The sequence below is a fragment of the Populus nigra genome, chromosome 10, assembly GCF_951802175.1.
Source record: "Populus nigra chromosome 10, ddPopNigr1.1, whole genome shotgun sequence".
NCBI lineage: Eukaryota > Viridiplantae > Streptophyta > Magnoliopsida > Malpighiales > Salicaceae > Populus > Populus nigra.
Window position 1 is genome coordinate 16,320,169 of NC_084861.1, and position 13,845 is coordinate 16,334,013.

The 13,845-nt window shown below is 34.6% G+C and overlaps 3 protein-coding genes and 2 long non-coding RNA genes across 5 annotated transcripts; 3 read left to right on the top strand and 2 right to left on the bottom strand.

The window, feature by feature from the left end:
* The first annotated feature begins 170 nt into the window (after positions 1-170).
* LOC133704391 (uncharacterized) lies at positions 171-1,223 on the top strand. The gene is made up of 2 exons (XR_009844057.1): positions 171-706; positions 796-1,223. It is a non-coding gene; the product is annotated as an uncharacterized LOC133704391 (long non-coding RNA).
* A 216-nt stretch (positions 1,224-1,439) lies between these two features.
* LOC133704557 (uncharacterized) lies at positions 1,440-2,289 on the top strand. The gene is made up of 2 exons (XR_009844088.1): positions 1,440-1,699; positions 1,795-2,289. It is a non-coding gene; the product is annotated as an uncharacterized LOC133704557 (long non-coding RNA).
* A 369-nt stretch (positions 2,290-2,658) lies between these two features.
* On the bottom strand, positions 2,659-4,436 carry LOC133704556 (ATP synthase subunit epsilon, mitochondrial-like). The gene is made up of 2 exons (XM_062129412.1): positions 4,063-4,436; positions 2,659-2,868 (listed from the first exon to the last, which is right to left on the bottom strand). Exons 1-2 carry the CDS (start codon positions 4,244-4,246, stop codon positions 2,840-2,842), a joined length of 213 nt encoding a protein of 70 aa, XP_061985396.1. The 5' UTR covers positions 4,247-4,436; the 3' UTR covers positions 2,659-2,839.
* A 996-nt stretch (positions 4,437-5,432) lies between these two features.
* LOC133704382 (glutamyl-tRNA reductase-binding protein, chloroplastic-like) lies at positions 5,433-6,421 on the top strand. Its single transcript, XM_062129193.1, has 2 exons — positions 5,433-6,013; positions 6,161-6,421. The coding sequence occupies exons 1-2, from the start codon at positions 5,849-5,851 to the stop codon at positions 6,326-6,328; spliced, it is 333 nt and encodes a 110-aa protein (XP_061985177.1). The 5' UTR covers positions 5,433-5,848; the 3' UTR covers positions 6,329-6,421.
* A 1,436-nt stretch (positions 6,422-7,857) lies between these two features.
* LOC133704065 (exocyst complex component EXO70A1-like) lies at positions 7,858-10,222 on the bottom strand. The gene has a single exon (XM_062128802.1). It carries the CDS (start codon positions 10,188-10,190, stop codon positions 8,166-8,168), a length of 2,025 nt encoding a protein of 674 aa, XP_061984786.1. The 5' UTR covers positions 10,191-10,222; the 3' UTR covers positions 7,858-8,165.
* Positions 10,223-13,845: the final 3,623 nt, after the last annotated feature.

Consider the following 13,845-nt stretch of genomic DNA (forward strand, 5'->3'; position numbering starts at 1 on the left):
TTACTCTAAATTATAAATGATTTTTTAAAACAATTTAAATTTGATTCTTAAAATTTTTTTTGGGGTAATGAATTAACATCTAATTATATATATTTTTTAAAAAAACTTTAAATTACTTTAAAATAAATCGTGACTTTAAATTTCATAAAAAAATTACTTTAACCCTCATTTTTTTTTATTTAAAAGTTATTGGTTTTATAATTATTAAAAATTTAATTTTGATATTAAAATTAATTTTTCTTGTTCTTGAGGTTTTTTTTTTTTTTTTAAACGAGGAGAGAGAGAGGATGCTGTAATCTTCCAGCCTTCCCCCGCCTCTTTCTTGGCTTTGCACTGTTTTTTGAGTAAAACTTGCATCCTCTTTTACAAGTGGCCATTTGTTTCGGTCATTTCACCCCCATAGCTCCTCTCGCAAAACAAGAACAAACCCACTAGGTCCGAACAAGTTGTCTTCTTACTTGGCTAAATCTAAACTGCTGAATTTCACGTTAATTTATTTTCAGGGTGAATTACCAGATGGAAAGCAAGTAGCTATCAAAAGTTTCCAGTCAAGGTATGGAGGAATTCAAGAATGAATTAGTCATCATAATTGCCAAGCTGCAGCATAGAAATCTTGCGAGACTATTGGGTTGTTGCATTGAAGAAAATGAAAAGCTACTGGTGTATGAATACATGCCCAATGGCAGTCTTGCCCTTCACCTCCTTGGTATAGTCCTTACAGATTATTTTTCATATGCTTTGAGCTTCTTTTTATTGGATATAAAGCTTGAATGTGAATAATATCTTTGCTTTTAGGCACGGAAATGAGTGCAGAATTAGATTGGAAACTGCGGGTTAGCATTATCAATGGAATAGCTAGAGCCTAGAGGCCTGGTTTATCTACACGAGGACAGTCGACTAAGAATAATTCACAGAGACATGAGAGCCAGCAATATTTTGTTGGATCATCAGATGAATCCAAGAGTTTCTGATTTCGGAATGGCAAGAATTTTTGGAGGAGATCAGAAGCAAGCCAATACAAATGGAGTCGCTGGTACACAGTATGTCCACTCTACTTTCTTTCTTTTTGGTTGGGTTTCGAGGAAGTTTAACTGTTGTGTATGTCTTGATTTTTCTTCCCTCTGAGGCCTTTTCCAGGACATGGGGGCTTTTTACCTTTATCAAAAAACTGTAAAACATTTTATCAAAAACAGAAAAATTAGGAAAACTTTTTTTCTCTAAAATATTTTAACCAAAATAAGAACCGCTGTTACAGTATCTTTCATTTTTTTTTTTCAAAATACCCACTTTATATCATAGTTATAAGATTTAATTCAGATGTTAACCGGCTCAAGAATTGGATCACAAATTAAATGTGGATTAGCATATTAACATAAGCTATAGTTTTTTTTTTAAAGAAAAAAAACTTGAAATAAAATGTATAAAAAAATTAAAGGAAAGAAATTTAAAAATAATCTCGTTTCAATTAAAAAAAACAAATTGACTAGCAAAACTAGAGAGGGTTTTATAACCATGATTAAGACTAATATTTTTTTCGTTTGAAACAGTGGATACATGACTCCAGAATATGCAATGCAAGGTATCTTCTTGGTAAAATCTTATGTTTTTGGTTTTGAAGTTCTTTAGTTAGAGATTATTGCAGGAAAAAGGAGGAATGTGGGTTCTATCTTTCCGATGATGATCGTCTGAGCCTCCTCACGTACGTAAACATTTTATAGTTCTCGATTTTTTTTTTAACATCCGGGCCAACTTGCACTTATGACCCAATCCATCTTTGAAATTTTCATATCGCAGGCATGGAATTTATGGCATGAAGGCAAAGCAATGGAGATTATGGATTCAATCTTGGAAAAAACATGTGTGGTTAGTGAAGTTCTAAATTGTATACACATTGCTTTATTATGTGTTACAAGAGGATCCAATTAACAGACCAACCATGTCCACTATAGTTGTTATGCTAGCAAGTGATACCATGACACTCCCCAAACCAAAACAGCCTGCATTTTCCGTTGGAAAAAAGGATCAAACACTAGTTTCAGCTGGTTCCTATGGTTCTGTCAATGATGTGACAATTTCTGGTTTCTCACCTCGGTAATATTGGATGACTCCTCTTGCTCCATTGAGTTTTGATCATGAAGAACAATGTGAGGCTTTTGTTGGGTTGATAACATGCCAATGATGTATATGTTTAGGTGCAATGATGCAATGGTCAGCAAATTATACGGTCTAGTTCCTTTTGTAGATGTAGAAATGATGTTTATAGATTATAAATTAGGCTTCTTCAAGTTATGGTTGTGACTATCAAGTCTATATTTCTCTCCAATTAGTCAATCGCACAAGGATAAACAAGAAGAAGGGCATCCTCCACTCATGATTCCTAGTTCTCGTCTGAATAAAAAAGCCAAGAGACACCAAAAACATATCCCAATCTAGAGGGGGGGTTAAGAAACAAAAAGACAAAAATGCATTATCCCACTGCCCACCTGACATGAGTGGCAAAGTTTTCTCCTGATGGTGGAATTGAATGCTAAACAGGAATTATTGTGGCAAGCTGTTGTTGGAATTGTGCACTGCTGTGGGAAAGTTGGTCCATTACAACTTCAAAACACAGGATTGTTCCATAAAGATTCTCAAAGGAAGGTAAATGAAGAAGTGTAGTTGAAAGAGTGGATAATACTGGTTGCATTTATTACAATTTCAGTACCAGGCCAAATCCAGAGTCTTGTCTGAAATTATGCCTTGCGGGCATAATGAATTTCAATCTAAAAAATAGACAAACAGAAGAAAGTCCATCACAAAAGATCCTCCATTAGGCATTTAAAGGATCGAGCTCCTCAACTCAATCAGTCCCAGAGTCCGAACGAACAACTGTTGACAAAGAAACAAAATCATTTTATCAGAATATGCACAGTTGAGAGCTGATTTCGCTAAAAGGCAATGATAAAAAGTAGGCTGAGAATGCAAGGTAGTGTGCAGAAGAATAGACACATGGAGGGGCAAAAAAAGCCAGAAGACCATAACAGCTGAAATGATCCATTCCATAGAGAAGGCCCAAATAAGTCAAAGAGGAGGTAATGCAATTAACAATAGCTGAAATGATTTATTCCATAGAGGTGGCCCGAGTAAGTCAAAGACATGGTAGAGAATTTCTACAATCATCAATCAGTTTTCAGTCTCCAATCTCCATCCAATTCATAAGCACTTTAACAATTCTACCATCACCTTCGATCCTTTTCTAGTTAAAATTACCAAGACGGAAACGCGACTGCACTGAACAAAGCCCTTTGGAACAGCTTTGAACAATTTCTAGTTATTTATTCACATCATAACAGAGAGAACAATCACTTTTTTCCAAGGCATGGGTGAAGGTATTCTATCAAACCAAACAAAGCCACGGTTCTAACGATTTAATAAATGAAAAAAACACCACATTCCCTGCAATCGAGATCATTAGACTACTTGGGTTATGTTTTTATGGTTTAAATACTTTTCGTTTAAAAATATATTAAAATAATATTTTTTATTTTAATATAACTCCATCGCAATCTAAATATATATAAAAAAATAATTTTTAACAAAAAAAAAATTATTCAAAACTCGAGGGGGCGTTTCCAAACAGACCTTTAATACTCAAACATAGAGAGCATCGATCCGACTTTGACCAAACCCACAGCCCTTCAATCTTACAACACTTGTGACATATCAGAACACACCTTATCGAATCAGAAACCTCAGAGGACATTACTCCAAAGGTCCACATCGATCACGTACTAAAGAATCCTCATATTTTTTTTTTTAAAGAAGGCTCTCAACTTTACCCCAATTCTAATTCTGACTTGATTTGTACAGACAACAACAATCCATTCAGCCTATAAGTTTCCTATCCATCAATCAAAGGGAGATTCGATTAACAATGATCGCAAAATTGAACAAAATCAATTCAGATTCAATAAAATCAGGAGAAAGAAACAGCAATGACCCAGAAACCAAAAACCCCAGATCTTAAAGCGACAGATTTGTACGAGGAGAGGATGAGAAAGAAAGGGAAGGGTGGAGTCTTACTGGGTTTCTGAGGATTTCCATCGACAAACTTGGTAACAGCAAAATGAACCTTTTCCCTCGAAAGAGCTTCAGCCTTGTATGGTTCTTTGAGACAGTTTCTGACAAGATTAGCACAGATGTTGGAATATGTTATGTAGGTCATGCCGGCGGCCCTCCAAAACGGCGCTGCTGCATTCGACGCCATCGGAATTACTCTCCTCTCTTCTTCTTCTTGTCTCTCTGATTCTCTATCTAAAGAAAGGACACCATCATTCGCCTCCTGTGTTTTGTGCTGACCTAGTAGATTCTCATGGGCTCATTATTGGCCCACTAAAGTTTTTAGCCCAAACAAATTACTACCCACGATGTGCCTCTCTGTGAGCAAGATGATATTTTTCTCTTTGGCAGTGCTTGATAACCGTTGCAGTTGACTTTTTAAATGTTTTTCAGTATTAAAATAATATTTTTTTTTATTTTTAAAAATTTCTTTTTAATATTAACACATTAAAAAAATAAAAAAATAATTTTAAATAAAAAATAATTATTTTAAAAACACGTAGTTAGCCGCATAAATAAAGTTGTTTATCTCTGATTAATTCCCGGACACAATACTTGATAAATATCTATAAAATAACGTTACTCTCCTCCTTCAGAATCTTGAACAATCTAATTTGTGTTAATGGAAGCAACCATATTAATCTTACCTGATTTAAGACAGAACTATTTATAGCACCATTTGATGATATAATATGTTAGTGCTGTTTAACACTCCCTCCTGCTGCATGATGTTGGACCAATCTGAAGGAGTTTCTTCACTTTTGCAGGAAAACATCCATATCCTTTCAGCGATCAGGTTGTCATATATGTTCGCCATGTTGGACCTGGGGTGTTAGTGGGGCAAGCATGGCAAGAAGGGAAGGAATTACAGCAAGTTCCTCAGAAGTTATGTGATGAGGGTTTGATGGTTAGAGATTGTGCTGCACCTATAGAATATCCCTGAAAAAATCTCCATCTCTGTGTTTCATTTCCTTTCATTGGTTGATCTAGAGCAGCTGATCGAATCTTGAGCCCTCGAGTAGAACAACTTTAAGAATATCCATGCCAATGAGCAATAAGTGTAGTTTCTGTAATGTTCCTCTAGTTCTGTGAATCTTGAATTTGGCCTCCTCAGTTTATGTGTAGCCTGGAGTATTGCGCCATTTAGATGCAGTACACGTACAGAATGCCAAGCCTCACTCCCAGACCATCTCTCTCGTTACTGCGTTTTAGTAATTTAGTGATGATTTTGCTGAAATTGTGCCAATTACTTCATTTTATTGAGGGAGAATGATTAGAATGTAATTCAATAAAAGATAACAAGGGGATTTTGCAATGGTGCGAATATCGGGGTGGTGAGTGTAAGAAAATCTTCCCTTCCCATCCTCTCTTACCAGACTCATTATCAACATCAGTACCTGTCTTCTGTTCTGGTCTCTCAAAAAGACTCTGACTTCTATCTGTCCATTGTTTGACCATCAACACTATGTGCTAAAAATAAATTCTTGAATTCCTAAACCCAAGTTGCCCTTTCTCTTACAAGCCACAAATGCATCTACAAAACCAATCTCTCACCACCCTCTTACCTCTCCCTTTCCTCTTTCTCCCAAAACCAACAAAGCCCCACCAATTCACAACTTCAAAGCAGCAAGACCCAGTTTCCTAATTCTCCTTGAAATGTTCTCTTTCAACTGTATCAGCTGAGCCAGCTACTCATGTTGTTGGGTCCTCAAATGATAAGCCCTTTCCTGCTGAAGTTTCAAGAACCATCATGGAGTTATCTTCAGTTGGCACTCTTTCTACTTCGACCCCTGATGGTTGGCCATTGAGTGTTGGTGTTAGGTATGCTGTTGATGATGATGGGACCCCTGTTTTGTGCCTGAGTGATTCTTATAGACCGTTTTCTGTTGATAAAAGGTCTAGTCTTCAAGTTCAGGTAATTCAGTTCAATTCATTGATTCTTCAATTTGCAAAAAGTTAGAATCTTTATGTATCGAACATATGTTCTTTTTTTTTTGTGTGTGTGTGAATATTTATACTGTAATTAATGATCTTTTTTCAATGTGAATTGGGTTTGGATTAGCTAGAACAATCTGGAATGAGGACTCCTCAGTGCACCATTCAAGGCAGCCTTGATAAGCCAGAGGACACAAAGGTTTTAAAGGTGAAAAAAAATCCTGTACTTGACTCTTCCGGTGCAGAGAGCCTGAGAATGGTTTTTTTCTTGCATTCATGGAAGATTGTATTTTGAATTTGAAATGAAAAGGTTTGGAGTGGGGATTGAATCCATAATAAAATTTGCCAACGTTTTACACTCACGCACACAATACAACAGTCAACAAAAGAGTAACCCCTTCCCAAAACCTAAAAGAAAATTAGAATCCAACTTGAAGATCACGAGGAACTAAACCATACCAAACTCCCAACTCCGTATCTACTCCCCCCCCCCCCTCGCTCTGCTTACATTCACAGTAGAACACAGTAAAAACCACAAAGGTGAAGAACTTAGCTCTGCAGAAAAGAACTGTTGCAAAAAACCCAAAAGCAAGCTGAGTGAAGAGACCAAGTTCATCATCATCATCATCAGTTGCTGTAACATAGAACAGGACGTAGATTGGAACACTAAGCACTAAAATTTATACTTTATAGGGTGAAACTATCAAGGTACTAGGAATTGTTGTAAAACCCCATACGAGATAATACCTGAGTTGACGGTCGATCTTAAACAATATTTTTTAAAAAATTATCTAGAAAATCATCTATTTGAAGATACTGAGTGAAGCTTAGTACAACCTGTCAATTGAAGCTTAGTTAACAAGTGTATTGAGAGTAAATTGTTTTTTAAAATATTTTTTTATAAATATATTAAAATAATATTTTTTTTTTTTAAAATTCATCTTTAATATAACAAATCTTTAAAAAATTAAATAAATAAAATTGAATTTTACCTGCTTCTGTTTGTGCTGCAATCTCAACGAGGGCCTGGTAGATAGAGTGTTGAAATGATTTTTTACTGTAGTAATAAAATAGAAAAAGGACATGTTTTTCCTACCATCCTTTATTGTTGTCAGCCACCAACCTCGAAATATTAACCTGGAATCCTTCATCCATGGATTATTGTTGTCAGCCACCAACCTCGAAATAAAATCTTCTTATTATTAATCTGCTATATTTCATCCAGATGAATTAAATTGTAGATCAATCCATTCAAATTTAGTGTGATTAATACTTAAAAATAATTCAAGATAAAATCTGACTTACCTAAAATAAATTTAATAATCACATGGAAGACTGGGATATTTGGCATAGAGAAGTGAAAGGATGTGCTCCTGATAAAAGGGTCAAATAAAATCTGTCTTCTTTTTGTTCATTTCACAGGCTGGATGACATTGAGAGGATAGAACGTGAAGAGAAGTAACATTTTCTTAGTTTCGGAGTGAAGCATTCCACTCTAAGACAAAAGAACTCAAGGACAGCCAGCTGATCCAAAGGTTAAGAACATCATTTGCTAGTTGATCACATTTATAAGGTTCTACAAGTCATAGTTTATAGATTCCAGATAACATTGAAGCACTCAATGCTGTCCTAATAAACACAAATTAATTCATAATCCACATTAATTGCAGAGATTTGTCTTTCTGTCTACGTTAATAGAACACGGTGATGGCGCATGATTTGTGTTTTTTTAGTGGTTAGCAGCCATTTGATCAGCACCACTCATGAATAAATTTCTCACCTAATGGCTAACTCACCATGCTAAGTAACAATACAATGAAAGCCAAGCCAAGCCAAGCCAAGCAAGCTTCACTTCAAATCCAACTTACCAGAGGTCCTTGTGATTTACAACTTACAAGACACGAGCTAGCTATAACATGAAAACATATCGGTTGCAGATTTTCGAGCTCTAGCACGAAAACATATTGAATTGCAGAATTTCTAAAAAAGTCTCAGATGAGTGGAAGAGAAATTAGTTAATCCATGAAAATTGCATCCGAACGCTTACGAGCAAAAAACATGCCATTTTTTAATTAAAAAAGAGACGTTAGTTTAACAGGAAAATATTCCAGACCTCTTTCATGTAGAAAGAATTATGCAGCCAAGAGTGTCAAGCGAAAGTTATCTGTCACAATATCTTTTATTTTACCAATCAAGCGGTTTTGTTTGGTGCTGCCAGATTTGCTTAGCTTTGGCTGAAAGAGAGAGCTGAGCATGGTTTCCAAACCTTGCGTAGTATATTTCACATGTCTGCCGGGACTAGCATCAGTTTCGGCCTGAAACCCATAGTTCTGCAAGTAACTCCTGTGAGCAGGTACAAAAGCCTGGACTACAAGTTTACACATCTTCAACCTCAAGTCTTCATTTGGAACAACCCAGTTGGATTGCTTCTGGTACATGTGATCAAACTCCTCATTGAATGACTTTAGTCTCTTCTTGACCGAATCCTCCACGAATCCCCCGGTAGGAGAAGATAAAACTCGACCCTCTTGGCTAAGAAGATTAAATATTTTCCCCCAACTTTCTCTCAGGAAAAGAGTCATGTAATAGTCCCTATACTGTTCATGAGCTTTCAACCAACATTCTCCCATCAAATCTCCAAGCTTTGTGCCTTTCAAACTGCAAAGGTGACAATGGTTGTTCATCATGAAAAGGTAGGACAACGTGAAATCATAGTGGGCTTTTGACCATGCATCCAAGTTTAGACCAATCTGCTTTATTATGCAATAAATCTGGCTGGTGATAAGCTCTTCTTGGTACTTGTCTTGTTTCCAACTCTGTTGAATTGTCAGAACCCGTGTGAGTAATGGCTTATAATCATCCCCTAGTAGACGATTACAGTAATCCGTTACAAAGCTTACTAGCCTTGGAACACTACCATTTAAAGAAGGAGAACTTCGCCTTTGCAGCTCCACTTGGATCGGAAGTTCCCAGAAAACTTCACAAGCACCATTAACAACTCCCTTGATGAGATCCCTAGTCAGAGTCTGGATTTCAATGCATGCTGGCCCTCCAAAAAGTCTGTTGAAATCCACTCTCAGATTTTCCAACATCGCAAAAATGTCCAATAGCTTCAAGATCTTGATTGGATCATTCTTACACACTGTAATTTTCTTTCCAAAGTGGAGGAAAGAAAGAATTCCTGATTGTATAGCGATTTTTGCAAAGCAGTCCATCCAAACATCTGCTCCATTCTTCTCAAAAACATCACTGCAAAGCTTGTATTCAATTTCAAAAACGTGCTTTATAGCCAACTGGAAATGCTTGCACCATTGATCTATGTAACACTCTACATCTTGTACGTCATCGAATTCGCTGATCAACAGGTCAAGGTAATTCAAGTCAAGAGCTTGAAAACTTCTCCTGGTATTCAAACTCCGGATTTCAGCATAGGTTGACATACACTTCTCAAGCCTGTTATCTGCATTTAGTTTGCCAATAATAGCCTGAAGCTTCTGCACAACAGCCACCGGCAGAGGAGATGGAGCAGTGGAGGCTTGATCTCCAATGGAAGATGAGACAAAATCCCAAACAACATGGATGCAGTTTTCAGTAAGAAGCCGCCTGAATTCAATTTCGAGTTTGTCAAATGCAGCACAGAGAACACCCCCACTGAGCCGAGCACGTTTCTCGGTAGCTTGCAACTCTTGCAGAATGCTCAATGACTTCTTGACCTTCATGATGTACAGATCATCAGGAACTGCATTTTCCAGAAACTCAAGAACAGCCTCCAGCCACTGAATTGCTAGCCTACAGTTGTCAGTCAGAAATTTCAATGATTCCTCAAGCTGTTTCACCATCAGCAAGTAAGTGGAAAGATCAGAACACGGGTGCGATAATAGTGACTTCTGGAGCTCTTGAATGGTATCATACACCTTTAGCACTGCTGCAGCAGGACCGATGGCACAATCAATATGCTCTCTAATTGCAACAAATGTGCACTTTTGCCTGGGGGCATGTCTAACAGCGGCTCCCAAAGTTGGCAATCTTTGTTTTATCCCCTCCAATTTTTGGCCAGTAATGTCTAGAGCAGAGGCAAGAGCTCGTGAATTCTCTAAGCTCGTCTTCAAGACTATCCTAGCAGCTGAAAGATTGTCAATGCCATCCACTGGAGCCATTGCCAAATCAAGTCCTTGCCCTGAGAAATGACTCAACTGCTATTCATTTGATGTTTAAGCACTACATTGCACTCTTAGGATTCAATAAAAATCCAAAAAGATTATTTCTTGGTTTCTTCTCTGTCACTCGATTTACTTTTTCTTTACCAAACTCACCAAATCAGGTAAAAAAAAAACACAAGACAGCCCATATTCAAACCAAACCTCACTTACAAAACAAACATCTCTCAAAAACCTCAACAACCAGGTATAGACTTCCAAAATCAAAACAGAAAAATAACCCCACCTGGGACTTTAAAAACAGCATCTGAAGTTTCACTTTTGTTCATCAACCTTAAAATACCAACATGACAACTACAGTAACTGAAGTTTCTACTTTCTATCAACAACTAAACAACCAATCGTGAATCAAAAGAAAACAAAAACTTACCTGTTCAGAATCTTCATTGATGACATCAAGATATGCAAACAAGGAAATCCTCCATGAACCCTCTTTTCCTTTTCCTTCGTTGATGATGATGATGATGATGATGGTACTGCAAATGACAGGCCATGAATTCTACTGCTAGCTGATGATTTCTTGCTGAAGATTGAAGGGATTCTTGGCGATGCATATCGTTCATTATAGTATTTTGATGCATTAAAATCCACGATCCTCTGAATACTGGTTCATGAGGTGGCCCAATACCAATAAACCCTAAATTTCATGCTTTCTTTTTCTTCTTCAGAAAGATATATTTCATTAGCTCAAGCTTTTATTACAAAGCATACATTTTTCAGCTTTCTGCACCAAAATACAATGTTTTTGTCTCTTGGGAACAATTCTGATGGGCATCCCCTAAGTTTTTCTTTCAAAGCTTTGATTATAGTCTGATCTACTGTTTAGACTTTCTTTGCTTTCTTTATTGTCAAAGGATTCAAATGCTTTCTTTCTGATGTTCCATGCAATGTCAGTACTTTCGCTCCCTTTTGTCTATTTGTAAGTTAAATTCTCTGTGGTCCACTTTCCCTGCTTCAACATGTCCAAGCTCTGCACAAGGGCAGGTTCCTTGGGTTCATCAAAGAGACTGAATCGATCTCAGTAAGTACTCTGAGATATCATGAATTTCAACTCCTGAAGAAACTTGTGTACCCTGATAATGTTATTAGAGTACCATTCCCAAACAAGCCACCATTTTTGTCCTCCACGCTTAGGACGCGCAACACCAAATTCTGTTCTATTTTATGTTTCTAAAAATTCAAAATTAAGATAAAGAAAATTAGGCATTTTGATCCTATCCAGTACCCACATCCCTGTGGTAACTTGAGCTTCTGCAATTTAAACAATTTATCCATAACTAAATTATTTTATTCCAATCACAAAAAATCAAACATGCAGAGTGATGAGAAAACAAAATGACTCCTAAACCAAACAGAGACCAAAGAAGAACTTGGATGGAATGTCGAGAAATAGCTGTTAAAATTGATTTGGGACAACGACTTGCTCATAGGCTTAGAGAATTAACTTCTTTTTTTTTGAGAAAAAAGAATAATTTGAAAAAAAGCTAAAACAATGTTGTTTTTTAAAAAAACATCAATAAATTTTAACTATATCAACACGAGTTTTTAATTGAATCACTTTTTTTTTTAACCATCTAGACTCAATCTCCAATACAAGTTTTATAACAGTGGTGGACAGAGATAATAAAAAATAATTTTCTTACTTTTGGGATGATAAATAGTAGTTTAATTTGTAATGTGGTACTCCAAAGGGTCTATTTTTTTTATAAAATAAAATAAAATCTATGAACGTTGAGTTTGTCTAGAAAAAAAAACTAAAGAGCCTTAAGTCTGACTATAACACTAGACCCAACAATAATATTTATAATATTAATAATAATATATAACTTGTTTGGCAAGTTCATATATTTTGTAATTTATTCAAAAAAAATTATGATTTTCTTCTGTAGTAATATATTTTTTTCAAATATAATAATAATAATAATAATAATTTTTAAGTTTACTCTTCAAAACAAATCTATGGTTGTTTTTCAATATTAATATTTTTTAAATTTATTAATAATATTAATTACAATACAAATAATAACATTTATAATACAAATAATAATATTTTTAATATTAATAATAATATTAAACTTACCCAAGTTTAAGTGGGTCTAACTACAACACCAAACTCAGGAGCTTTCGGCCTCTTATAAATAACAGAATCAAGAGACTTGAGTCTGGCTGCAATCCAAACCCATTGGACTTGGGTGAGGACGCAAGACCTAAGAGTCTTGGGTCTGAACAACGGACCTAATAGTTTTGGGTTTGGACATCTACCCCAAGTGTCTTGGGCTAGGTGGGGCTGTAAAACTTGAGGGACTTAGTTTACGCCTTTACCACTCCCAAACAACTTAGGTCAAACACAACTTTTCAGCCCCAAGTTTTTTTAGGTATAGAAGGGCATGTCAGACCCAAGTTAATAACAATAACAATAACAATAACACTAATAATAGCAATAATAATTGATTTTAACCTTCAAATCAAATCTATGTTTTTTTCGATAGTAATAAAATTTATTTTAAATTTAATAATATTTATGATATTAATAATAATATTAAACTTGTCTACCTAAGTTTTTACAATTTTTAATTCATTTAAATAAAACTTGTTGTTTTTCTTCGATAGTAATAATATTTTTATTCAAATTTATTATTGATAATAATTATAATCATAATAATAATAATTTTACCCTTCAAATGAAACTATGATTATTTTTTAAAATTAATGATATATTTTTTAAAATTTTTAATTATGATATTAATTATAATAAAAATAATAATATTTATATTACAAATAATAATATTTTTATATTAATTATAATAAAAATAAAAATATTTCCAAGACAAATTATAATATTTTTAATATTAATAATATTAATAAAAATAAAAATATCTGTAATACAAACAATAATATTAATAAAGTAACAATAACAATATTTATAATACAAATAATAATAAAATTAAAAATATTTTTAATACCAATAATAATATTATTAATAATATAAAACTTACCCTAATTTAAGTGGGTCGTGTTGCAACATTAAGTTCAAGAGCTTTGAACCCCTCTTAAATACTAGACTCAAGAGTCTTGAGTCTGGCAACCCAAACCTATTAGAGTTGGGTGAGGATGTCTGATCCAAGTGTCGTGGGCCAAGTAAGGCTGCAAGATCCAAAGGACTTGGATCTGCTCCCCTACCACTCCTAAGCAACTTTGGTGAGACGTCCATTTTTAACTCCAAGTTTTTTGGGTCTGAAAGGGCATGTTGAACTCAAGTTAATAATAATAATAATAATAATAATTGATTTTACCCTTCAAATCAAATCTATATTTTTTTCTATAATAGTAAAATTTATTTCAAATTTAATAATATTTATGATATTAATAATGATATTAAACTTATATGTCCTAAATTTTTATAGTTTTTAATCCCTTCAAATAAAACTTATTGTTTTTCTTCGATAGTAATAAAATTTTTCATCAAATTTAATAATAATAATAATAATAATAATAATTTTACCCTTCAAATCAAATCTATAGTTGTTTTTCTAAATTAATTATATTTTTTTTTTCCGATAGTAATCAAATTTATTTCAAATTTAATAATATTAAT

Excerpts from the sequence above, each read along its gene's own strand:
- LOC133704556 (XM_062129412.1), bottom strand. The coding sequence starts at position 4,246 with ATGGCGTCGAATGCAGCAGCGCCGTTTTGGAGGGCCGCCGGCATGACC. Across the intron at positions 2,869-4,062 it reads TGGAAATCCTCAGAAACCCA|TTGTTCGTTCGGACTCTGGG; the intron begins GTAAGACTCCAC and ends CTTTGTCAACAG.
- LOC133704382 (XM_062129193.1), top strand. The coding sequence starts at position 5,849 with ATGGAGTTATCTTCAGTTGGCACTCTTTCTACTTCGACCCCTGATGGT. Across the intron at positions 6,014-6,160 it reads GGTCTAGTCTTCAAGTTCAG|CTAGAACAATCTGGAATGAG; the intron begins GTAATTCAGTTC and ends GGTTTGGATTAG.
- LOC133704065 (XM_062128802.1), bottom strand. The coding sequence starts at position 10,190 with ATGGCTCCAGTGGATGGCATTGACAATCTTTCAGCTGCTAGGATAGTC.